The 27,831-nt window shown below is 38.6% G+C and overlaps 1 protein-coding gene across 1 annotated transcript in view; it reads left to right on the forward strand.

The window, feature by feature from the left end:
* The window catches only part of ERC1 (ELKS/RAB6-interacting/CAST family member 1), a 3,640,161-nt gene that overhangs the window by 2,579,591 nt on the left and 1,032,739 nt on the right, over positions 1-27,831 (forward strand). The window contains exon 21 of the mRNA XM_044087500.1: positions 17,468-17,615. Within this exon, the coding sequence (XP_043943435.1) occupies positions 17,468-17,615 (148 nt within the window). The remainder of the gene's footprint in view (positions 1-17,467; positions 17,616-27,831) is intronic.

Genomic DNA, 27,831 nt, shown 5'->3' on the forward strand with positions numbered 1-27,831 from the left:
TGGTTGTTTTTTTACATCCTAGCGGCTGAGTGCATTTTTGATGGAGTGCTCTCAATGCATGTCACATGTTGAACTTAGTTTTGAAGTTGAAAAAAAGTTCTGTCAAACAGTCACCCTATTCTAGGTTTGCCTTATTACTTGTATGTAAAATTATGGTCAGAAAGACTTGAGTAAAGTCAGATTTTTTTTCTTTTTTGAGATTGTGGTTGAGAAATACCAATGTCTTTGTCTTGGCTGCATAAAGTCATATTTTTTTAATTTTTACTTTTTTTTTTTTGTTTGTTTTGAGACCAATGTAGAGAAATGTCTTTGTCTTGGTCCATGCTACATTTAATCTGAAGAAAGATTTTTTTGACTGTGTTTCTAGAGAAGATATGTCCAGTTCTTGAGTAACAATTACCTAAACATTTGACTGTGAATCATCTGAATGTTACTTTTGGCTTTTTCAAAAATTAGACTTTGTCTCCTAGCATACAGGGAGTGCCAGCTGAAGAGTTAAGACACACAGTGGGAGGTGCGTGGACCTTGCTTCACTCCCTACAATAAAAGGACTATGACAGCAGAACACCAAGATAGGATTCTCATAGGGGAAATTACACCGAGGCATGAGCTGCCAGAAATATGAAGTACTAAAACGGAGAGGGAGGTGGTGATGTCAAGTGCATTTAATTAAAATTGCTTTAGAAAGGTGATGACACAAAGCAAGGAAGAGCGAGTAAAGAAAAATAACTTTTTTGCAAATGAGGATGCAGTAACAGCTGTAAGAGAAAAAGGAGCTGAACGTGAAAGCTGTTTAGAAGTTGTATAAAGAAAAGTAGGAATCTTATGGGCAAAACTGACGAGATATTGAAAGGGATATACAAATATAGAGACACAAACAACCACTTGGATTAAGGGTAGTAAGAGAGGCTTATTTATGCTAGTTAGGTAAAGAGTATTACTTAAAGGTGCAAGACTGAAGAGACTGGTATTCTGACGTACCCAAGGAGATACCTGAAGTGAATATATTAGAGTTAAGTGGTAGATGGGTTACCACGCAGTGTATTAAAATAAGTGGCTGGAGTAATACTCCGTCCCTTGTTGAGGTTACTTAGCCTGCCACTGTCATAGGGTGTTGCACAACACTGTACAAAACCAGAAGCGATACGTCTCCTGTATAAGGAAAAAAAGACCCAGTAAACTAGGAATCAGTCTGACAATGGCAACATGTAAAGTGATAGAGAAAGGCAAAAGTAGAACATGTTAAGAGATCATTTTTCAGCCTATGTTGACTTCTGTGACAGGATTAAGTGGAGGGCAACACTGATAATGTGTCATAGACTTGTGCAAAGCCTCCAGTTCTTGATAAAGGAGGAGTGTAAATTTAAGAGCTATCAAGTCAATTCTAGGTCAGTTAACAAGTTCAGGGATGGTCACAGGGAACGATCAGGGAATGTTGGGAAATCGGAAGCTGTCTGATGATGATGTGGTGTCCCTCAGAGGGTTAAGAACCAGGATATGTGCTTTTTAATTCCTGTAGCTTTAACACAGAAGTAGGGCTTAGGTAGAGCACATTACAGATTTTTCAACAGATGATCCCAGTTGGATCCAAGTAAAATGAAGAAAACAGCAGAAAGGAAACAGCTGAACTGTACCCGTAACTTATGCAGAAATTATGGTAAAAGATGGCTGTAGTAGCCATCTGTCAGGAAGAAAAGGACCAAAGAGTTTGAGTAAGACCAAGCCTTGAACCCAACATTCAGTGTGTTAGAACAGTTATAACTGGTAATGAAATGTTAGATTGCAAAGTTGAAGGGAAGTTCCCGGACTCTGGGGAAAAGGAGGTGATTTTAGCAGTGTAGAAAATTTAATTAGATCACAGTGGAGTTCTGCATGAAGTTATGAAGGCTTCAAACCTGAGAGCGATTAGAGTGCCAGAGAGCATGTAGAAAGTGGTACCCAGCACTGCAAAACAGATGGATGGATACAGTAATAAGCATATATTTAAGACACAGAAGGCTCTCACTTGGGTTGAGCTGAAAACACAGAAAAAATGACATATAATGTAATTATAAGGGTGGGGGGGTAAGGTGAGGTTAACAACTTCTGAAAAAGTAGAGATGGTAGAAAAGCTGGTTTGATTGGCAAAACACCGAGGATGATATTTTTTAAATTGGATACTAAGAATAACTTTTCACAGAGGAACAGTTTTTGCATCCATGAAATGTATGCTAGTGGATAAAAGATGCCTGACAGACTTGGATGGAGGCAACAGGTCTGGATTGCCGGAAGGGAATAGGTTTAATGGTGGTGGTGGTGTGGTGCAACTGTGTTGAGGGTGTTAGTTACACTTCTGAAAATTCTGATGTGAATTGTATATGTTTGGCTGACTTCACTATGGTAATAAACTTCAACAAAAAAGGCTGACAAACTGAAACACTTCCTTTATGGGGGAAAAAATTCACAGACGTAGAGCCACAAACCGCTTTTGATTTACTAGTCTCTGCAGCTTTTATAAACTGCTGCCCTGAAGAAATGTTGACATTTTCATTTCATGGTTACACATTTTAATGCAATAAAAATGTTATAACAGTAGTGCTCTTTGCGTGTGCAGTCACATCAATGGGTGACAGTAGGGCTGGCATATCTAAATGTAGTGCAGATACATCCAAGACGCTTTACATTATTGTTATTCAGTGATATTGTCAATACTTAAAATTCCATTCCTCGCGGGACTCTCAGCACCTGCACTGAGACCTAAGACTATCAATGGAAAAATAAAATTCTACTGAAGATCAGATATAGCAGTGAACGACTTTCTAGAATAAGTACATATAGCACGAATATCTGTGCAGTATGTCATGTCAGCAGTTTCTATTTGGAAATCTAGGGTTTCTTTGAAGCTAGTGTTAGGCTTTCATGTTGAGCAGTTTCCACTCTGTTGCTTAGGGCCCGTTAGCCTTTAAGCAGATAACTCCATGAGCACTTCCGCACCTCCTATCAGTGTGGAATTTATCAGCCTGATATAGAAGAGGGTACTGGCAGTCAGTGTCAAGGTTAACAGAGAGATGACAGACAGACGCACCTTTCTACCCAGAGTTCCTGCCTCGCCTGTCAAGAGTCAGTGGTGATAGAAGCCGTTTTGTCTACAGCAGTTGGACCATCTGCATAGGCTAAGACTCAATAAGTTAGTTTTTCTTTTGCACTAAGGGGGTCCACATACTCATATGCACAGTATGTATATGTGTGTGTGTGTGTGTGTGTGTATATATATATATATATATATATATATATATGTGTGTGTGTGTATATATATATATATATGTGTGTGTGTGTGTGTGTGTGTGTATATATATATATATATATATATATATATATATATAATATGTGTGTGTGTGTGTATATATATATATATATATATATATATGTGTGTGTGTGTGTGTGTGTGTGTGTATATATATATATATATATATATATATATGTGTGTGTGTGTATATATATATATATATATATATGTGTGTGTGTGTATATATATATATATATATATATATATATATATATATGTGTGTGTGTGTGTGTGTATATATATATATATATATATATGTGTGTGTGTGTGTATATATATATATATATATATATATATATATATATATATATATATATATAAAGAGAGAGGTGTGTGTTTGCGCGGGTGTGTATTCCCTCTCTATGAAAGCTTCTACTTTACAAAAATGTAATAATATAATTCAAGATCCCATCAAGCAGTTAACCATGGTTTCTGTGTCTCCTGTCTACAGAAACCCTGACAGCTGTTGAGAAAAAAGAAACGCGATTCAGATGCCTTTCACAGCCTATGGTCATCCAAAATCACCTGACCCTTGTAAGACTGTCCTATCACAAGGCCACAGACCTTGCTCTCATAATTCTAATACACAAGGCATCACTAAGTGTCTGTTTAGTACTTCAGATGAGTAGTACAAGAGGTTACATGTGGAAACAGTGCCAATGTAAGATGCTGATATTTTTAATGAAATGCCAAAACCTGTTTCAGAAAGCAAACACTGTAATAAAATTGGTAAACAAACTGTCAGTCTAATAGTAATTAAAAAAAAAAACTGTAGCACAACTATGATACTAAATAAATTCAAAAGTAAAATGAGGAATTTACCCTAACCCTTTGTCTACGCGAGTGTGTAGGACCCAGTCGCCAATGCTACCTGTGCATACTACTTTTAGAAAAGTTATATTTAAAGCTTTTGCTTAAGTGACGGTAATTCAGTCATTCTCTGATACCCACTCCATTATGTTCATGGTATGGGAAGTGATGAAGGCTGCCAGAGCACTGAATGGGAGCAATGCAGAAAATGTTAGCCTGCTCTGGTGGTCAAGAAGGACTAAACACTGACTGCAGCCAGCTGACCAGAGTCTGACTAGCAGGTTGGGAGTTTTGTGGCACAAGTAGGGAGGATGGTCCTGCCCATCCTGAGTTGAGACTCTGGACATCACAAGGCTTACGTGTGGGAGACTATGGATATCATAATTTTTACATGTGGGAGACTGTGGACTTCACAACGATTACATTTGGGATAGTGTGGACATCACACGGGCTACATGTGGGAAACTTTGGCCATCGCAAGGGTTACATTTGGGAGACTGTGGACATCACAAGGGTTACATGTGAGTATATGATGTTCCTTCTAGGGACTAGAGAAAGAACTGTGCAGTGCATCCAGTGGGTCAACAGGGATATCCTGCTGATGTCAGCTACTTGCAAAAGTGAGGGACAATTCAGTGATGACTTCCACCACAAACCCCACCCACAAAGTGCCTTCTGGTGGAAGCAAGACTGGTAGGGCTTAACAAAGAAAAAAATTATCCCCCTTAGAGTTAACTCTCATCCTCAGAGAAGGGGAAAATGAATGGGTGATTGATGGGGGGAGGGGGTGATTATCAGCAGGCAACAGGGAAGAGGCGCAAAAAAAGAGCGGATGGAGACCACCTTATTTCAAAATCTGTACACTTGCTTCCTGTATTTCTTTCTTCTTCCTCTACAGCTTTACCTCCTAAAGTATGTCTCTGAGAGGAACTCCTGGACTTTGTTTCAGAAACTTCAAATGCTCAAGATGGCAAATGGAGACTGCTTAGCAACTAAAAGCTGTATGGGGAAGGTAAAACAGTTAGCAGTACGCACTGAAACTGCAGCTGCTCCTAGCTCAACATAATCAGAGGACTGCTGGTTAGCAGACAGATTCTGACCTCTGAGAAATGCTGAGTAGAATTAAACTGGTGCTCCTGGAGAGTCCCTTGCTGGGGTATTTCCTGTACAAATTCCGAATGTCCTATCCGTGTCCACACATTTTTTTTTCTGTCTCAGGATTCTTTTCACATCCCAGAAACATCCTGATAATACATGACAGTCCTCAGAAGTGAATGCCCTACAAAACACAGACATCTTATCCATGAATGGTTCTTTGACTTAACCCTCATGTTTTTGGGGCAGGAAGTAGTTTCCACCATGACCCTAAATAAGATAAAGCAAGAATTACCCTTCTAAAACAAACAAGAAAGCAGTCACGTCAGCTAATGATTTGACAAACTCATAAATCTGACAGCATCATAAGTGCCAGTGGTGCAACAGGCAGCACACTTGTCTCTTCATGCAGAGGGCAGTGGGTTCTATTCCCACACCAAGTACATTGATTACCGACACTTTGCATGAAACTTTTAAAATTCAAATAGTTCCTTATCTACTTCTACTATGGAAAAACAAAAACTGCTGGGGATATTTTCAGTATACTCAAAAACATTTTTAGTCATAATAAGTAATTTCTACAAGTGGTACGCCAAGCATTGTAAGTAAAAAAAATAAAAAATATTTCATATAACAGTTAAATATTTGGATTATACGTAATAGTTACACATTCTAAGCTTATGTGTCTGATAGCAGATACAGCCTCACTTGACAAAATATTTATTTTTCACTGATAACTAAATTAACAGTTCTGTTCAAATTTTGCTTATGTTCTGGCAGTGACTGTTAATGTTATGCTTATAGAAAATAAACTCAAAGACAAAAGGTACAAGGTTTGATTCTGACCTAGGGTTACTATCTGATTATCGGTTAGGCTTGTAATAGTCTGTAGACTGATTGCTCAGTATTTACTCAAGGCCAATGTCAGTGGCCTCTTACTGACTAAATTTGTAGATTGCAATTTAGGAGCCATCATAGACTCCCCCACCTACACAAATGTTCTCCAAGCATAGTTTACAAAGACAAATAACTGGTGTCACAACGATGGGCTAAATCTAAATTTCAAAAATGCATAATAGTATCCTTCAGGCAGTCATTCACCCTTGTAACTGTCATATTGACAACGCTCCCCTAAAAGCTGACCCAGTAGCCAGAGACTTTGGGACACGTACAGTAATCTGGCCATTGACCATCATTTGTCTACAGTAGTGAAGAAATCGCTATATGTTTTACAACTTATAAACAAAGGTATGTTATCCAGGTCCAAAGAAGTCCTAGTTCACTGTATTCGGCATTCATCAGACCTGTAGGTTCATGGGGTTCACAGGTGTGTACTAGGCTAATGGCCCTTGAGCCTTTACAAGCCTAGCCCATAGGATTACCCTGACATCGTGCCACCTGACCTTAGTTCTCAGTGCCTTTGTCGAGTAGAGCCACTGGAGTGATCCCTGGGGTAAGTTTTCTATTTTCCATCCACTCATCAAGGTTTCTCTTGAAGAGGGCCAGTGAGGTGCTCTATTTGACAAGTCTAGGAAGTCTATTCCATAGCAAGGGCAGTCTCAGGGGTTATGAACCTGTCCCTGCAGCACGTTCTGTTGATTGTGGTAATGAGGTTGAGGTCACTGAAGCATGTGGGGTGCAGAGGGACTGGGATTTCTTTGGATGTAGCATTTCTAGCAGAGCTGGATCAGACATAGCTTTGTATGTCAAGCAGAGATCACCTCTAAGTAGGCAATATGAGACAGAGAATAGTTGGGAGTTTTTTGAGTCTGTCCATATAGGACAAGTGTTTAAGGGCTAGGATCGTCTTTGTGAGGTACTTTAGCTGCCTCTCCAATTGAGAGATCATTGAGTACAGTGTCCCCTTTGGTATGTACCTAACCAGGCATATCCAACAATTGGAATATCCACAGAGGTTTCTCACTAAAAGAATACAGAGTGTAAGTAACTTTTTCTGTGCAGACCGCCTCAAGGCCCTATCCCTGTATTCTGTCTCCTACAGACTGGAGTAGGGGAGATGCATGCTTGGCATACAAGGCATTGTCAGATCCCACCATGATGGACCTCCTGGATATCCGCAAAACAAACAGCACCAGAGTTACACATTCTAAAGACTTAAACCATGCTTGTGATATAAATAGCACCTTCCATGTGAAGCAGAGTTCTTCCATAACCCAATTCAAGTTTAACTTGGACAATTGGATGGGGAACAGGAAATTCATCCCTGGTTTGCCACCTGTGTCTTTAATGGATACAGGCACCCTGTAAATGTTTTATCTCCCAGGCAAACTGCTTCTACATGTTTCAGCTCCCAAGCCCCTGCTTACACTTATCAAGCATAACAGAACTTTTCAAAGATTTGGTATGCATGGCTAGGTTTAAATACGCCCTTGTGGTCGTTAGCCTAGTAGACACCTATGAACAGGCTCTTGGATATTTTACAAACGCAGTCTTGTGATCTAAAAGCATGCGGATTATTGTGTTTTTCCTATTAACATAGTTTTTAATTTTTTTCTTTGTTTCTGTTGTCACAATTTCTTAGATGATCATCACTTGTTCCTGTATGAGTGAGTAAAGGCAGATTAGTTTTGCAGTTCGTCTTTAAAAGGATTTGTGCTGGAGAATGTGCAATGCTTCTAGGAGTACTTGTGGGGGATTACTGAATAAAGTCACTTAGAAAAATCTCTTTGTATTATTTCCAGGGTTTATTTCTGTTCTGTGCATTTTCTGTACCTTTCCCTGCTACATACATAAGTATTTAAACAAGCCACTTATCCTATGTTAATAATTGCATTCTCTTATTGTATTTAAACTGGAGATAGTTGAAAGAATATTTAAACTGCTTAAAATAAAATGTGAGCCCACTATGAGTTCTAAAATGACCAGGTATTACAGTTAATGAGAGCACTTAATCCACGACTGGGAGTGTAGTTGTGGAAGTAAGTCATTCTGTAATTGTATATCTACCTGCAGTCATCATTTATAACCAAGAAGGGCAGGAGACCGTCAATCTGTCTGAAATGTGGAAGGGCTTTTCTGCCTAGTTTCTATATATTTGCTGGTTGTACGGATTTAAATCGTAGCCTTTATACACCTCTTCATGTTTGGAAAACCAGTATTCTTTTTCACTAAATATTTATTTTTTTAGTATCCCATAGCATGTGCCACCTGTAGTCTGAAAATCTCTGTTTATAATGCATGAAAGACAGTGCTAATCTGTGTTTTTTTAATTGATTTGCTATTGACGATTAGTATATTTCTTGAGGATGAAAAAACTGTGCATGTCATGCCTTTCACTTATTGATATATTGAGTTAATACTGATTTGTCTGTATATGTTTCTAAGTTGAGCGTTTTGGGGACAGCATTAAAAAAATATGCTCTTCTGCCAATTTAGATTCTGTACTTGTTACTTTCTTCTTAATTGACTAAGTTTCTCTCTGCCCATCACAACCCCATTTCCCATTTTTTGCACATGGGGTCAGGGTGTCATTTCAACGGTGACAGTTACCTAGAGCCAAGGTTCATACTGCCAGGTGGCTGTCCCTGACTAAGTTTATTTACATGGAATGTGTAGTATTTTCCATTTTGTGTTGCTCATTTTTTAAATTCAGCTTCATGTTGCAGAACTCTCCTTTACTCTCATTTCATTTTGCTGCTGTGTCTTTTCTGAGGTTTGTATGTTGCTTTTGTGTGAAGTAATGATGTTGGAGTCTCCTTTTAGATTGTTTTGTCTAAGTTTTTTCTTTGCAATAACATAACTTTAGCAGTGATCTTCAGATTCCTTTCATTAAACATATTTCAGATTTGACTTTGTCTCTTCTTGTAACTACATTTTGAATATACACTTGATTGGTAAATGCTGATTACTGTCATAGTTGAAGATTTTGTGTTAGTCTTTTAAGAATGCTGTTGGATACAAACTGGGGTAAAAACTCTGTCATTAATGATATATACTTCAGCTCCTGAATCTGTAGGCATTAGTAGTCTGATATTCTGCTTGGGTGTACTACGCAAACCTGAAGGCCGTTTCACTAAACAGAAAAATAGCACCAAAAGGCTGACAAAGTACAACATCTGGAATAGCGCACTATTAATAACTGAAAAGATTGTAACTGTTAGCATAACACTACTGTGTTAGTGGAAGTCTTACTACTACAGACCTCTAAATTAGCATTTTTGGAGGAAGGCAAGCCCCTTGTATTCTTGCCTTTACTATTTCAGGGTTGTGGCCTTTTGCTTTTTTATATAGTTAGTGTGCACTTCAGTCTTGTATAGTTATCCCTTGTGTATAGACTTAGTTTTGTAAGACTATTGCTTTTGGCATGCATGGTAACAGTATGCAAATAATTTTCTTGGCTTTTAGTATTTATCATCTGTTCTTGAAGTGATTGTTATGCTTGATTAATATATGTCTTTTCTGAGTATAGTTAATATTTGTTTACATCTTATTAAATCACAATTGAAACAACATAGGTACACATTTTAATAGAAAAGAAAACAAATTATGATGATAGTTTGGATTGTGTTCTTTTCAGTAATCATTCACTTCAGCATTACATTGCTTAATTCCTGCTGTCCTTTAAACCTCATGCGTCCTCCTGGACATTGTTCTGCGAGTACTGTTCCCATAAATTTTGTTTGTATTTGCTTATTCCCTGTTCCAAAGATCCTGCTCTGGTTCTTTTATCTGCTTTATAATATTCAGTAATTCTTTTACAGTTGTCTTATAAAAACTAAATAAAAACAGCTTCTGTATAAAAACAAGCAGCACTTCATTCCATAATAAAATGACAACATTCAGTAAGCTCTTTCGTCCTGTTCCGCACGACTTCTTTAGACTGATTAAAAGATTAAACTCACAATTTAACTCCAGTAAATACTAGTAAAATCACATCAGTAAATGTACTAATTAGTTAATTAATATTTAACCCTTTCCTTCTTAGATATGCTGTGATCTCTTCGTTACTGTTCAAACCAGGTGGCTAGCAAGCATTCAACTTACCTTGCCAGGTAGTCTCTCCAACTTAACTCTTCCTCTGCATCAAATATCCTTTCATAATTTTCTATTTGATCTAAAACTGTGAATTTAAAATCAACTTTGCACATACTACTCTTATAATGCTTACTAAGTGCATTTCTTTCATCACATTTTAATATTGCACACTTGTGCTCATACACTTTTCTATACAGTTCTCTAGTGGTGCGGCCTACACAAAAGAAGTACAAGAGTGGCATGTAACTAAATAAACCACAAACTTCGATTTGCACCTGTATTTGGCCCTAATTTTGACCTTAATATCGGTTACAATAATTTCTTCCACCCCTGTACATAAATATTGACAGTAATTGCAGTTGTAGCATTTGTACATACCACGCTTTTTATATTCTGTTTCAGATAGGCTTAAATTACATTGAAAATTATTTTTGAAGAGATACTGGATAATCTCTGACTAATTCCATTATTACAGGAAAGCTTTTCAATCAGATTTTTAATAGCTTTTTCATCAACACTGTTACTAATTTGCATTGATGTGTTGTAATCTATATTCTTCTGTGTTTTTGGGGTGGTCTTGCCACACTTCCTAAGATCACCAACTTCTAGGAACCTATCTTTGACCAACCTGACTGTAAAACCTCTACTGATAAATGTATTATACAATATAGCTCCTTTTTCTGTGAAATCTTGATCTTTGTTAGTAAGCCTATTAACTCTCATTAGTTGGCCTTTCACCACATTTTCTTTAGTTCTTTTAGAATGCATGATGTTGTTGTATCTTTCGGCTTTTCCCAGTTAGGGGTTGCCACAGCAGAACTCCGGTCCGCTAATGATTGGCAGCAGATTTTTACGTGCCAAGTTGCCAGCCCTGATGCACAACCTTCAACGAAGGTACGCCCATTCACGCATGTCTCCACACACAAGACGCTCTAGCTAAGAATCGAACAGGACAACGTCTTACTGTGAGGCGACAACGCTACCGCAGCACCACCACCGCAGTGTTAGAGTGCATGATGATTTTTTAAAAAGAAATTCAAAATAATTCATATTTGGAATATAACATCATTAGAGTGCATGATGTTATATTCCAAATATGAATTATTTTGAATTCCTTTTTAAAAAATCCTAGTCAACAGTTTTCCATTTTCTTTGAACACAGTAACATCCAAAAAGTTGAGTTTTTGATCACTTACTTCTGACGTAAATTTAAGGGGGGAGCTGAAACTGTTCAAATAAACCAAAAATTCATTTAGCAAATTATCCCCTCTCCAGAACAAAAACACATCATCTAGAGAACATTTGTACAATAAAATTTTGCTGTGGTACAAGCAAACAGTTTTTTTCCCAACTGTGCATGAAAATATTGGCATAACTGGGGTCCATTGCAGCTCCCATTGCCGCTCCATTTGTTTGACAATATAAACCTGAATTATACTCAAATTAATTGTAACTGAGAATGCTGTCTAACATTTCAAACAACAACTGCACAGTATTCAAAGAGAAAAGTTTCCACTTCATCGATTCCATCTGACCTCTTCCATTCCCTTGTTGTTTGGAATCACAGTGTAAAGCTACTTAATGTCTAACATGACCAGTAAATAAATCTCCTTCACTTGTACATACATTCTTAATTTTGATCATAAGATCAAACATAACTTTGATATGAGTCACTTAGTTCTACAACTGTTTGTAGATGCTTCTCCACAAAGATTGCCATAGCCTAAGTTTTACTTTTGCTGCTGGCAGCAGTAGGTCTCAGAGGAGGGTTGTCTAGATTTTTGTGTATTTTTGGCAAGCCAAATATCCTACTGATTTTTGGATTCTCCACTCTTAAATATTTACTTATTTAATGTGTGGTTCTACTAATGCATAACCAATCTGTGAATATGTTTTTTTTTTTTGATTTCTGAAAAGGAAACTGATTTGTAGAAATTAACATCTGAGAGGAGCTCTGACTTTTTTATATCCTACATCTCTCTAACACCACAGTGGCATTACCTTTATCTGCTTTTGTGATAACAGTATATTTGATGTTGTCAATCTTCATTCATTCTTGACGAGTGGGACTCCGTTCCAACCCCTCAGAACCGGCTTGACCATTATGCAGCTCACGCCAGCCAAAAACTCTCAAGCTAAGACTCTACCCATAATGCCCCTCTCTCCATTACCTCAGATCTTGTTTGCTGGTCTGATAACAAGATGTATCAGCCGATACTCTCCAGCTAAGAGCTTTAATTTGTTATATTTTTTGGTACTTAAATGTCATCACAACCAGATTTCCGAAGTGGCATAAATGGTTGGGTTTGCGGGAAAACAGGTTTCTTAGCCTTGAAAGGAGTGTGTAAGCATGCAAGTAGTTCTGGGTCACAGTGGATATGAGGTACAAAGAGAAACAACGGTCAATTTTTGTACTCCGGGGGGGGGGTGTGTGTCTCATTTGTTCCATGAACTGTACGGTGCTACACTGCATCACAATTCCTGATCACAACCTCAGCAAAAGGAAGTTAGTCAGGAATATACTATGTAACTGTTCATGGCCAGTACTCATCCAAACCACAGTCACCTGTAATGACTACTAAGTAATGGCACAGTGATCCCTCACGGACTGCTGCCTTTCTCCCTAATGGGGACTCCTGTGCCACGGGTGTTAAAAGTTATCCCGCTTCCCACAGATAGTTCTGTTAATCCAAGCCACTCACAGTAGTGCCAAGAGGTATGTAAATGCCGAATGATTCACACACCTATCTACCAAAATTGACAATCACAGATGCCACTGTGTAGATGTAAAGGGCTTTGAAAGGGGCCAGGTCTCTTGTTGGGAACGTGCTGACTTTCATGAGTTGTAACATTAACAACAATTGCTAAGCACCGGTCCTATTTATAGGTCAGGAAAGGACGCTACCCGGGAAAAAGAATTTTCACTTTATTCCTCTTACTAAATGAAAGAGAGTCTGAGAGAATAGTACTGAAAAGTTTATACTCCCCTTTTTAGGTTACCAGACATCGTTTTGCAGAAACATAAATTCTTCCACTTTGTAAGTCTGGCTGCAATACTACACAAGTACCTATTTTTCTATATACTTTCTCTACTTTATAGAGCACTTTATTTCCCCTTTCTATTGTATTATTTATTGTGGTATATTTGTATCTAAATCATCTCTACCCTTGTTACCTTAAGGTATTTTTATGACCATCGTTGGTAATCGTTTTCTTCCCCCCTTCCCTTTTACTTCTCTGTAATCTCTTGGATACCATCGCTGGTATTTTCTTTGGGTTTACCTTTATAGGTATTTCTCCCTACCATTGTTGGTAGGTTTTTCTTTCCTATCCTTTTGTGTGTGTGATTTCTTTAAAATGGCGGAGAGTCAAAAAGGCACATCTGGGTTTAAGCAGTGCCAAGATTGTGGAAGAAAGATACCCAACTCTGATGGGCATCTTTCCTGTGTATATTGCTTGGGTGCACCCCATCTAGAAACTAATTGTAAGATATGCCAAAGTTTTAGTTCTAGAACCTTGGCAGAGTGCCGAAATAAGCTGATTTTAAAGGGGTTCTTAAAATCCTCCTTTGAAGAAGTCCTCTCTAAGCCAGAGTCTTCTAAACTCAAACAAAAAAAGAGAAATCATTAAGTGCCGAGCTAACCATCAGCACCAGACTCCAAAAAGCATAAGTGTCTGTTTCCTTCTGCCTCTTAGGAATCGAAGAGGAAGGTTCCAAAACTTGTGAAACAGCCTTCGGCACCGATAGTCACAACCTTTTCGGTACTGACTGTTTCCTGCACTGATCCTGACAACCTCGGCATCTACAGTCTTGTTGGCACCAACCTTGACAGTATTGGCACAGACAGTTTCGTTGGCCTCTATAACCTCCCATTCGGTTCCGACTTCCCCATCTGCTCCGCAGCATATGGTGCCGAAGCTTGAAGCATTCATACCTCCCAGAACAAGATACTCCCCTTCCATACACCCCTTTTTGGGTCAAATCCCAAGTCCATTTGTGGATAGGCCCAAGTCTCCCTCGGGGATGTCGGTGCAATCAACCAGAAGTCTTTCCGAGTTAGACATGGTGAGATTAGTGGATCAGCTTTTGCCAGCCAGGGGTCTTCCTGCACCAGCTCAGACCTCCCTCCCTCTCGAAGTTGAGGTCTGTTCTCCCAGGACTCCTACTTCTATTCTTCCTCCAACCTTCCTTTTAAAACCCTGGCAATTTTGGACTCTTCCCCTGCTCCGGTTTTGGAGGGCGGTCCTCCAGAGCGGGATGTGACCCTGGTTCTGAGGTTGTCTTTCTTAGTTCAGGGCTCCCATCCCTCTTCGTGTGGGTCTGCCTTCCAAATCATGGAGAGACCTTTAGCCTTGGCGGGCTTTCAGCTGGCCCCTTCTTCTTCGAAGTGTCATATATTTGTACCTTCTGGACCACAGCTGTCACCATCTCTCATGTTGGGACAGCGGGCACCGAAACGGCAAGATATCCCTGTTCAGGACCCCTCTTTTTTGGAGTCTTCCTTAGAGATCCCCACTGAAGAACCACCCCGTAAGAAGACTTGCAAGAGGAAGCATCTTGATTCTCCTGAAGAATCTGATACAGAAGAGATTTTACATTGTAGCCAGGTTTTTTAATCTTATTTGGTATGTTAATACATGTCTGTTGTTTCATTAGTCTTGTGTTTTGACTTTCTACACATTTGTGTCTCATACTGCATGTTTATTGGGTTCAGAATAATTGATGAATTTTAACTTCATGGTATGATATTGTCTGCTTCAACTACAAGTGTCATGTATGTGCTGTAAGTTTATACAGTCATGTGAAACATAATTTTTAAATGTAATATTAGAAATGTACACCAATTAATGTTGTTTTGGACCTAATGAAGTGTGTTCATTGTCTAAATGAATTGGTGGCAAGAGAGTCTGCTGCACTGATACTTTTATCACGTGTCTTATTTTGTTAAATGTTTCTTTAACTTTTGGATATATGTGTGTGGCTGTCAGCCTTTTCACAGTCTTTTTACAGCTGAGTATGTGAATTTGCTTTGCTAGACTTGACAGTAGCACTTGCAGGTTTTGGAAACGGTGTGTGCCCAGTTAAGACTGAAATAGGATACAGTGTTTCTTCAAGTGTCTGGACTGTCTGATTTGATTACCTGTACACACTCTTCACAAAACACAATTATTTTAATGAAAACAGGCTTGGCTTTGGAAGTCTTCAGATTTTGTGTTCATAAGTTTCACAGTCCATGTAATAAAAATTGTTTTATGGTAACTATGACTTCAGTTCAGTAGTTTTCCTTATTGTCTCAAAACTTACAGTTGTTTATGGACTCAGGGGAGTTGTTGGTCAGTGAATGAAGAAATAGCCAAGATGGAGTGCCACACAGTAAACTGAAATGCTCAGTTTGGGGCAGTGCTTTCCATATGTTAAAAAGTATTGAAAGGGAGCCTGCACACATTGTGACAGCTGACACAAATGAAGTGGAAATTTAAAAGTAATAAAGCATAAGCTCAGTCTTTAAAGACAGCTGGTTATGCCATCACTTCTTTAATGTAGCGGTCAGTTTGTGTTTGAAATTGTTTCAGCATTCATTCTAGAAAGGCTGCAGTTTGCCGAATGAAGTGCCTTGTACCAGTCTCTGTACTTTTAGGGCATATAGCTGCACTAATTAGCATAGTCCTTGAGATGCTTCATTACTTGTTCATGACCATGCCTGTCAGCATCCTGGTTTCAAAACCTATGATATTTTTTGTTCTGGGAACACCGGAATGATCACTGTCAAATGTCTAAGATGTTAATGTTTGAAATGAGTTCTAACAGCTCTTGCTTAACAGTCTTGCTGTCTCTATACATCGGAAACTTGAAAACAGTGCTAGGAAACTTTGATGGAGGCGAACACTGTTGGCATGGAGGGATTAAGTCCTGACTATGATCAGAGCAACTTGGTTCAAATAGTGTCTCAGGTGGAGCTGGCATGGGGGAAGGGAGAAAATGTAGCTTGACTGGGGTGTTCTGTGCATCTGCAGGTGCTCATTCACTTTGTATAATCTCTGGTGGAGACTAGAGATCCAGCAGGAGTGCTGGTTTCGGGGAGGGGGGCGGAACAGTCTAAAGAGTATTACATCACCTATGGGAGTGCATGACATGATATATCCATTGCACACCAAGTGGTAAGTGTAGAGAGGTTAGGATCTTAAAGCAACAAACTCCCTGGCTTTGGATAGGTGATGGCTGTGCTCTCCGCTGCACAGCTCTTGCCTCATGGACAGGTTGTTGAGTGGGTTTATGTGGGTTCAGACCTTCAGACCACTGAAAGTACTCCTGATCTAGGGAGACAGTACATCTTAGGGCCAGAGACTGGATTTGTACAACACTAAAAGGATTGTCCAAGGAAATGATTTTGCTGTGTTACATGTTTTTCTCGAATGTTATTACAAATTCAGATACACTATTAATATGCTGATCTGGACGTAGCTGTACAGCATGACGTTCATGTATTATCATTGAGAAGTACTTCACTTGACCATCTTAAAATTGTATTTTTGCCTTACAGGCTGGCTGAATTCACAGTAATTAATAGTCAAGATTACTGTAATTATGCTAACGGGGAGGTAAAAAAAGTGCATTTACTCATAGTGGACTTAGTCCTGTAAAGCTTTTGATTTTTTTTTTTTAAATTACACACTCGACTATTGTTTGTTTGTTTCGGCTTTTCCCGGTTAGGGGTCGCCACAGTGGAACTCCGGTCCGCTAATGATTGGCAGTAGATTTTTACGTGCTGGCTTGCCGGGCCTAACGCACAACCTTCAACAAAGGAACGCCCATTCACGCATGTCGCCACACAGAAGGCGCTCTAACTGAGAATCGAACGGGCAACGTCTAACTGTGAGGCGACAACGCTACCGCAGCACCACCACGGCGGGTAAAATTACATATTTGACTATAAAGTACATAATTCCATCCATGTTTCTCTCTCAGAATAGATGTGTAAAAGCAGGAAGGAGTTGTATAGCTTCCAAGTATGTGCATTTCCTGTATGCTTGCTGTAGCCACAACATGATTTATAAATTTTTATTCTCACCCTTATGTTTTTGAAAGTTTTTTTTTTTATTCTAAACTAAAGTCTGCTTGAGTCAAGTGTTTATCACGGCATTTCAGAATGCTGTAAATGTTCTCCGTCTGTGACCGTAGATGCATTTTATTTTGAATTTATAGACATTGTTTCTGAGCTGCTCTTATGTTCTTTCATTCAGGCAAGAAGCCCTCCTAGCAGCAATAAGTGAGAAGGATGCTAACATCGCTTTGTTAGAGCTGTCCTCATTAAAGAAAAAGAAAACTCAAGAGGAAGTAGCAACCCTTAAAAGAGAGAAGGACAGACTAGTCCATCAGCTCAAGCAGCAGGTATGGATCATTTTTCTAGAGTTTCTCTTGAGCTGTGTTGAAGATGGTTTATTCAGTTTTTGGATTACTGCTGAATGAGTGTGTTACATTTTCTTATTTTTATTACTATTAAAAGTATTTTAAAAAATCCAGGAAAGTGTTTGATTATATATTTAAAAGCAGGTGCATGTCCTGACTGGGTTTATAAAATGAAAATGGAAATTGACTTTGCTGCTTCATTTGGGCTTTGCAGCTGGCAGACAGTGCTTCTTATCAAATGGCAGAAAAAAGGGGGCAGACCATTCAGTAAAGGTTGGAGTACACACAGCAGCCAAATCCAAAACAACAAAAATGAATTCCTTCCAAATGGTAATGCCAGAAACATTATGTCTAAATGAAGTACACATAAGGATGGAATCACAAGCCTTGAAATTATGGCATCTAAAGGTCTTTTATTCTTATTTTTCAGGATCCTTTAGAGGGATTCTGAACAACGGTGAACAAACGATTTGCTTTTGATAATTGCAGCAATGTTTTTATTTTTTTTAACGTATTGTCAGTGTTAGGTATTTTTTATTAAGTGTGAGGGATATGTTTGTTGGTTATCATGTGAACTTTGATCTCTTTGGGATTGATTGGTCTACTATTTTAAATAATACCTGGATAATTTTTGTTGTTATGGTCTGATGAAGCAGAGGTCACTCTGTGACAGCCTTACCATTTGTGTAATAAAACTATTAATCTGTGTACAGTGAACCAAAGCCGTGTTTGGGAGGAGTTCCTTCTTATCAAATGGGCAAGCCATATTGTAAGTAACTGATTCTGACTTTGAGAGCGTTTTGACTCCTTTAGTGTTGGCTTCATTACTTTTCTTTGGCCCTTCTCCTTCACGGAGAGGTATTTATGATGCTTTAATTGGATGTTTTTAAGGTGCAGGTCAGTGAAATGGTCAACAACTAGGACAGTAGAAAGTCACTGCAACATTTATTTTATATATAGAAAGATTGTTGTACTGCTTCAACAACACTGACTTTTCTCACTGATCTTAACTGGAATTGCAGTGTAGTCTCATAATGAGAACTGAGTGCTAACAAACTCGCTTTGCTTTTAGCATTGAATTATTTTGTGAACAGTAGTGTACTGAATAAAGAATGCAGGCAACTCTCTAAGAAACGAAATGTGTAAAAATCAAGTATGCCATATTTGAGATTATTCCTTTTTTGACGTGGAGCTCTGCAAACCCCACCCCATTGTGTGTGTGCATGCCTTTATGGCATTATGTTGAGAATGGAAAAAATAATGCAACAGTTGTACTTAAGCCATAACATGGTTTAAAAAAAAAAAAAAAAAACACACACACAAGTGTTATCAGGCAAGGTGCTTCTTAAGAAAAAGGAGCAATATCTTGTAATAGACGAAAGAAGCACTCCACGGCTGGCACACCACGAATAATTTATTAAACAGACAACTGGTTAGCGCTTTCACGTTCAGTTACAACGTTTCTTCAGACCTCAGTGTTGAAGAACATGGTTTGCCAATTCTGATGCATTGCATTAAATTCAAATTGGCCCCTAATAATGTGTATTTAAATGCATACCTTCAAGCACTCGGAACCCTACATCACGTAGACATGATCGGAGATATACCCATTTCAAGAAAATAGATTAAAGTAAAATTACAATACGGGAACTTTATTCCCCTTTTCTGTTGCAGCTCATTTTGTGTTTAATGAGACCTTTAAGAACTGCTGAAATGCTTTGTTTTACAGCAGTGTGAAATCACAATACTTGGTACTGCATGCAGTTTTTTTTGTATTTGACCAAAAGGTTTGTAAAATGCTTTCACTACTAAATATATATTACTTTATGTGAAGGGAATAGTGCGTGTATATGTTTTGACAAATACTCTAATATACTCTGTACGTACTTCTAGTCAGAACAGTTTGTCAGTTTGGACATCCAGTGGTAACTTTACAGCTGTTACATCACCGCATGATATTTGTATATATATGACAGTTTTTCTTTCCAGAACCAGTGGGTGGTTACTGTGTGACTACTTGTTGTTTATTTACTTTTGTATTCTTGACTGGTTTAGTCCTGCTAGGTGTTTTGCTTGTCTTCATTGACGAGATGGAGTGATGTGTTAGAGACGGGAGGAAATTTGTTCAGAAGTCTGGGGAATGGCCCTTACTCTCAGCCATTTGGTGGAGTGTCATAGTCTGGAGAATGGCTTAGTTACTGAGAAGGTTGAACGTGATGATGTGGGAAGTTTGTTGTCAGAATGTTAGTCACAAAGTACCTCTGGAATCCTGGAAGTTAATCGACTGAGTGGCAGGGTTTCCACCTTTACGAGAAGGAAACGAATTGGGCAAAATTTGCACCTGTTATTCCACCCCTTCTGGTATTTACGTTTATGTATTGCTTCAACTTTTGATTTCTTTAACAGGAGGTTGTAATGTAGTACAGCATTTATTACACTTATGTGAATATTCCTTGTAATAGAACTTATAGTTTGTTACACTTATGTGAATATTCCTTGTAATAGAACTTATAGTTTGTTACACTTATGTGAATATTCCTTGTAATAGAACTTATAGTTTGTTACACTTATGTGAATATTCCTTGTAATAGAACTTATAGTTTGTTACACTTATGTGAATATTCCTTGTAATAGAACTTATAGTTTGTTACACTTATGTGAATATTCCTTGTAATAGAACTTATAGTTTGTTACACTTATGTGAATATTCCTTGTAATAGAACTTATAGTTTGTTACACTTATGTGAATATTCCTTGTAATAGAACTTATAGTTTGTTACACTTATGTGAATATTCCTTGTAATAGAACTTATAGTTTGTTACACTTATGTGAATATTCCTTGTAATAGAACTTATAGTTTTCTTATTTCTTGGCATGCAGAATCTTGGATGGCTTCTGTGCTACTCAGGACTCTTGTCTCATGTTTTGTCTAATTTTGACTAGCTGGTTGCATGTGATGTTTGCTGAGCCATCTAGTGCGTCTTCTCTCCCCCAGCTGTGAAGCAGCAACTCTTCTGAAAGCACAGGATATCAAGTACTGTGAGGTGACCATATATTATGTCTTAATTTTCACAAGTCGTCTCTGTGCATTATTATTGGTTGTGGGAAGGTGATATCAGACAGTGATCCTACTGCATTCCAGTGGTCCTTTGTGGTGAGGCCTTGAAGCCAGGGACAGCAGTGCTTTCTAGGGATATGGGCACCCTGCCAACTTTTTGGAAAACTTTGGTTGTAAAATCAGATAACTAGACTTGAAGCCTGGATTTTTATACAGTCCAGAAGAAAATTGATAGGTGACAATACTAGTGAGAAGAGAATGAAAGATTTGCAGAATATGCGTAATTATGGATTTTTTTTTTTGAAAAACGAGAACCACCAGCATTGTTTAATGGAAGGAAGTAGCAGGAAGAGGGGAAGAAATCATTTGTAGATTCCAGAAAGCATTACAAAACCTGGTAGGTTTAAACTGGAAGACCGATCATGGACTGGATCATAGTATGCATTATATTTAATAACAAAAAACTGATCTGGGTATCTTTGGCCCCACATGCACACACAGGACAAAATGTCAATGAACTTTTGAGAATGGTGCCCAGAAAAATGATGCCTAGGTGTGGAACACTAAAGGTTGGAAACTGAGAGGAAATTTGTTTTAATTGTGCTTTGTTGAAGCTGTTTATGTATTTGGATTTATTGTTGCAGCAGGGCATGAGGCATTTGAAATTAGTTTCAAGACTTTTTTTTTTAAAGAATGTTTTAGCCAAGTTGTGTGTGTTTGTGTGGGGGTGCATCTGTCTGTATAATGTTTTGTGACTGATAGCTAGCTAAATGCACATATTCCTCAACTGTTTTACTTCAGGAGAAGAAAATAATTGTAAGACTTGTGTGATAATGGAAATCTGTTATCACCCTGTAGTGAAATCAGAGGTCTGTAACGTAGCATATTTACAAATAAAGTTAAACATAATTTGTGTAATGAGGGTGCCCATGGCTTTAAATCTTGTAAGACAGCACAGTGCAGAAAAAAAGAAAATGTAAAGATGACATTTTAGACTAGCTTTATGCATAAAATGCAAGGATTAAGAACATGAAAGAAAGGGCAGTCCATAAAACAAAGTGGAAAATGAGTTGAGGACATAAAAGATAAAATATGAGTAGAAGGACTGATAGTAATGTTTTGACTACTGAAGATAGAAGGTAGGTTCAGGAAAAGGAAATCATAAAAACTGGGGGTGCGCGGACGATTGGCGACTATGAAGGGGAAAGCAGAAATGAATAACAGATGTCAGGTTTTACAGAATGATGAAACCATGGCTGAAGAAGGGGAGAAATATGTACAGGAAGCTAAACAGTAGACCGAAAACTCTGTGTAAGTGCTAAATACTGATACCTGGTTCTGTGGCACAGAGCTGTGAAACCCTGAGTGTGACTCAGACAACCTGAGTTTCGGTAGCAGCTCTGACCAGTAGGATGGGAGCAAGTGGCATATATGGCAGCTTGCTCATCTGGTTTCTAGTTGACAGCTTGCATCTGAGCAGGCATAGTCTTGTTTGACAACAAATGCCACTAGATGTTTGCTTTGGTATTCCTAAGCTGGTGATGGTAGTTCTCACTGGCATGTGTATGGGAAAAGGCACACACAAGAGGTGAACATAGAAGGACCATGTGTCGATGCAGGGGCTAGTATCAGCCATTAGGGTTGGGGTTAGGGCCATAAAGAAGACACTCAGTCTGTGTTTGGTATGAGGTACATTGCTGATTGAGAAGGGGAGCATAATGTAGCTGTGGCTGGTGATACGGAAGCAGGACAGTTTGACCGTGGACAATTCTACCCCAATGCAATTGTATATACTTTTATATTTAAATTTACATTTATTGTCTATAAGAATATGTATTGGGACAGTTTGACCCTGGACTATTTGACCCCAATTAAAATTTAATAAAAGCATTTTTTGTAATAAATAAATAAGCCACGGAAAAATTAAACACCTTTTCAATTAAATTTAATATTTTAATCATAAACTTTAAATAGCGATTAATATATTATTTAATTTTTTAATATGTTAATGTTTATTTTAATCTGTTATTTAATATGTAAATATTAATTTAATTAATAAGTTTTAACATGTTTAAAATGAAATCAATTTTGACTTTTAATCAGGAAGTTAATTAACATGCTGTTTAATATTTTAAGGTAGCCCATTAAGAAATGGGAACAAGCAGTTAGCAGTAAATAAATTTGCCTATTTTGCTGTGATGAAGCTTTACTGTAATGACTGTGCTTCCTGCCTTACTTGTCGTAATACTGTTTTAGGAAAACTAAAGTAAGACTTTTTGCTGGGAAGAAAATCGCTCAGTAGTTTGTGGTACGTTTCTTCGATTAACAGTTTGTGTGCTATTTTTCTTTATAATGCTTTCATAAGTGTCTTTATAAGGTTGTACAAGCGTCCACACATCGGATAATATTATTGACCGTCCTTGTTTGTTGATTGTAAGCCTCTACTTTTCCTGCAAAGTTTTAGATTTTAGGAGTTCTGAGTTTTGACAGTCGGGGACATTTAAGAAAATATTTTTCTTGGATGCTTTGCTAGTTAGTAATGTTGGTGCCAGCCTTGATGATGTAGAAAAAATGCTATAATGCTAATGTATGAATTTTAAGCGAATGCTGGACTTGGAGGCTTTTTTTTTTTCTTCAATTTTAGACCTTTTTTTTTTATATACGATAAAATTTTGCAATCCATTAATGTTAATACTGGAGTCAAATTGGCCAAGGCCAAAACGTCCTGCACCCAGGGATACTAGCTGGTATGATTTTCATATGGCTTCAGTCTTGGGTGGGGTAAGCCAGACATCCTAGCCAGCAGGATGAATCCCCCCTCCTTTTTGCAAAGCAAGTATAATGAAGAAGATGAGGCAGAGTTGATGACCCAAGCTGCACCCTCATGAACACCCTAAATTGATGGCCCTTAACAGCTCTACCTTGTGTGTTTGGGATAAGAGACTTAGGGACACAGGTGGACAGTGGTCTCACCTTCGATAACCACATCGCCACAAAGTCAGGAAATCCTTCTATGTGGCACACCTCAATACTAAGGGCTTTTCATCAAAAAAAAAGGAAGTCATTGTCCCACTGTACTCATTCCCTCATTAGACCCATTATAGAATACAACGCCCCGTTTGGTATGTACCTCTCAAGACATCTGCAACAACTGGAAAGGCCGCAGAAATACCTCACTAAAAGAATCACAGCCCTAAAGCAGATGCCTTTTTCTGACCATCTTAAAAAACATCCAGCTATACTCTGTCGCATATAGTCTACTCAGAGGTGATCTCTGCGTAACATACAAGGCCATGTCAAACCCAGAGCTGTTGAACATGCTACACTTAAAGAAATCCCAATCCCTCAGAGCCACACGCTCCAGGGATCTAAACCTTGTCATCACAATGAACAAAACATGTTGGAGGGATAAGTTCCTGACCTAAAAACTCCCCGGACTCTGGAATAGACTGCCCATACATGTCAAGCAGAGCGCCTCTTTGGCCCTCTTCAAAAGGAACCTTGACGATTGGATGGGGGATAGGAAATTCACCCCAGGGATCACGTCAGTCGCCCTACTAGACAGGGGTCCAGGAAAGTAAATATTGTGGGAAGAAATAGCCAGGGAATTGTTATGGCTAGACATGTATAGGCCGTAGGGGCTGATATCCTAGTACCAACCTATGAACCCAGTACAGGAGAATAAATGGGGAAGGCTTGATGGCCAGCATACACAAGGGGAGGGGAAGTAACCTAGAAAAACAAAAACAAACAAATTAATGTGCTACCATTAGCAGTCCCCATATTTAAGTAATTAAAAAAAGAAAATTTTTTTTTTATGACGAGAAAAATTATATGATGTACTTTATTTTTTATTTTTCTTTTATGTTATTTTTTTTTTATTTGTTTATTTTTTGCAAAAGATACAAAGTATAAGAAAATGATGAAAGAGTGGAAAGAGTCAAGTATTGCTGGATCGGGGCAGTTGTTTTGGTCTTTTGGTAAAGAAGGTGTGAAGGAAGTATGAATGCAGCTTAAAAAGTAAACTGAAAGGGCTGAACAGAAATGGATGGGAGCTACTGGAAAGGAAGATTTTTATTATGTATGTAATTTGGTTTGAATTGCCATTGAGGCTGATAAATATCTGTGGGACTGAAAAAAAGGCTGGAGCAGTGGGATGAGTCAAATGTTTATGTACAATGAAGACTGTAACAGTAGTTTGAAATATCAGTTTAATATACTGTACAACAGGCTTGAACTAAAGAATGCTTACTGTTAATGTCTTGACTGTATGGGATGGTTAATTTCATAAATTGGTGTAAGAAAAAAGGGCTAATATCTATCCCAGCAGAATGCTGCCCCCTGACATCTCAGATGCTCAGGTAAGAGCTGCCCTCTCCAAAGCAAGAAACACAGCATCAATGGGACCAGACGGTGTCCTGGGCTGCATCCTACATGAACTCCAAGAAGAGCCAAACCCAAACCTAAAACTACTGTTCATTCTCAGCCTTACTACAGGATATGTACCCAAAGAGTGGCGTACAGCAACAGTGGTCCCTCTCCACAAAGGTGGTGCCTCAACGGATCCTGGAAACTATCGCCCCATAAGTCTCACTAGCTTGGTCTGCAAAGCTATGGAAAGGATCATCATGGACTTTATAAATAAAGATATTGGGGACCTACAGACACTGGATCCTACCCAGTTCGGCTTTGTTAAGGGCAGATCCTGCCTCTTAAACCTGGTCTATTTCTTTGAAACAGTCACCAAGGACATTGACAAGGGGAAGGTGGTCCACACAGCCTACCTGGACCTCGCAAAAGCCTTCGATACAATACCCCACTCGGGCATTATAGATTAGCTCACCAGCTTAAATATAAACCCCTAAGTCACTAGATGGGTTGCAAACTGGCTCAAGGACAGAACCCACATGGTTAGAATAGCTGGAGCCATGTCAGACTCCAAACCAATTACAAGTGGCGTCCCACAAGGCTCAGTCTTGGGACCTCTCTTGTTCGGTATATATTTCTCTGAGGTACAGGCCAACATGGAAGGACTGTGGCTGACCAAGTTCGCAGATGACTGCAAACTGGGCGCCATAATCGCCTCTCCAGCCGACATAAGCATCCTCCAAAAGGGCCTCATAGAAACAGACAACTGGTGCCAGAGCCATGGCCTCAAGCTAAACGCCAAAAAGTGTATAGTCATCCCCTTTGGCAAAAACAAAGTGCCCACAAATTACCATATAGGTGGTAATCCATTAAGTACAGAAGAACTAATTAGGGACCTGGGGACCCAAGTTGATAGCAATCTCTCATTTGACAACCACGTGGCCAAAGTGGTTAGAAAAACATTTTATATAGCCCACGTAATCATGAAGGGATTCACATCTAGATCAGGGGATGTACCTTACCAGACACCTGCAGCAATTGGAAAGACCCCAAAAGTACCTCACCAAGAGGATCAAGGGGCTCAAACAGATGCCGTATGCTGCCTGGTTAAAGAAACTCCAGCTCTACTCAGTGGCATACCGCCTGCTCAGAGGCGATCTGTGCCTGACGTATAAAGCCATGTCCAACCCGGAATTAATGGACATGCTGCACCTCAGAAAATCCAAATCCCATCGAGCTACGCGCTCGAGGGACTTAAACCTTAGCACTGAAATAAATAGGACATGCTGGAGGGACAGATTCATAACCCAGAGGCTCCCTTCACTCTGGAATAAAATCCCAGTCCAGGTTAGGCAGAGTCCCTCATTGACTCTCTTCAAGAGGAATCTTGATGAGTGGATGGGAGATCGTAGGTTTACCCCGGGTATCACTTCTGTGTCACTGTTAGACAGAGGCACAGTATACTAACCTCGAAAAAGGGCATAGCAAAATTAATTTAAAATGGGTGGCGAAAGCCATACACACTCTGGCTAGGCTTATAAATGCCCTAGGGCAGATAGCCTAGTATGAACCTATGAACTCGCCATTCTGATGCTAGAAGAATAGATAGAATATATAATATAATAGTGTGAAAGGGAAGAGATGGAAGTTTTATAGAGTCCTATGTTGGTTTTGTATAGATCATGGGAGCATATCTGCAGAAGTGGGGTACAGAATGAATAAGACAATTTTATGCTTGGCTTAAAGGGGTTTATTTAGACTAATACGTACTCCTAAAAACGCAAAGATATTGCACAGGAAGCAATTTCTTTAGTGAGGCGGAAAATGTTGCGGTAAAATGGCAGTATAAAAATGATGGGATTATAATATTTGAGGATGAATTACAGGTTTTAGAAATGAATAAAGGGAATGATTAATAATCTACCAATCATTTCAAGCAACCGAGAAAGGAAATAGTAGACTGTTTGAGGGGAAAGGATAAATACTTGTTAAGAAATTTGTGGAAAAAAAAATCCAAAACAAGATTTAGGGCAGGATTTTAAAGGGGTTATAAAAAGAAGGGAAAGGTGTTCATTAATAAATAAGGAGGGTGAATTAGTCACTAATAGCGAAAAACTGATAAAGTTGATAAAGAAATGTTTGGATGGACTTTTTGAAGCCGATGACAATGCTTTATTCTTCATTTAAAACCAAAAGATAAGGAAAGGAATGATAAATGTGGAAGGTGGGAGGGTAGGGGAGCCCACTCCTATAGTTTAACTCACTTGTTAGGTTTCTTTTCCCACTACAGTACGTTTCCAGTATTGTGTAGTTACCAGAAACCTGCTTGTACTTATTAAAACTTTTATTTCCTTGCATTGGCGTCAAAGGAAGGGAAAGCCCACCAACTTTTTTTTTTTTTTTATCTCAACTTCTCACATAATTTGCAAAGAAATTAGTCTCTGCCTGCATGACATGCATTGACACAGTTAAATCTTCAATCTTCTGTAGTTTACCCAGACAGAAAGCTGTGGAACTTTTTTTTTTTTTTTTTTTTTTTTTAATTGCAGACAGGAAGAGTACTTAACACTCCTCTTTCATAGCAAAACAAAGCAATTAGATCAGTCAGTCAGGGGTTTAAGGGCAAGTGTCAAGTCTTCTGACAAATTTACATAAGCAACAACACAGTATTGAAATGCTAAGCTTTAATGTTGGTTATTTATAATAGTTTGTATGTTAAGATAACTTAAATGAAGATTTCTGTGACGTACTGAAAAGTGAGAAAATGTTTT

This window comes from Protopterus annectens, chromosome 11.part0, assembly GCF_019279795.1.
Source record: "Protopterus annectens isolate FY-2018-M chromosome 11.part0, PAN1.0, whole genome shotgun sequence".
Lineage (NCBI taxonomy): Eukaryota > Metazoa > Chordata > Ceratodontiformes > Protopteridae > Protopterus > Protopterus annectens.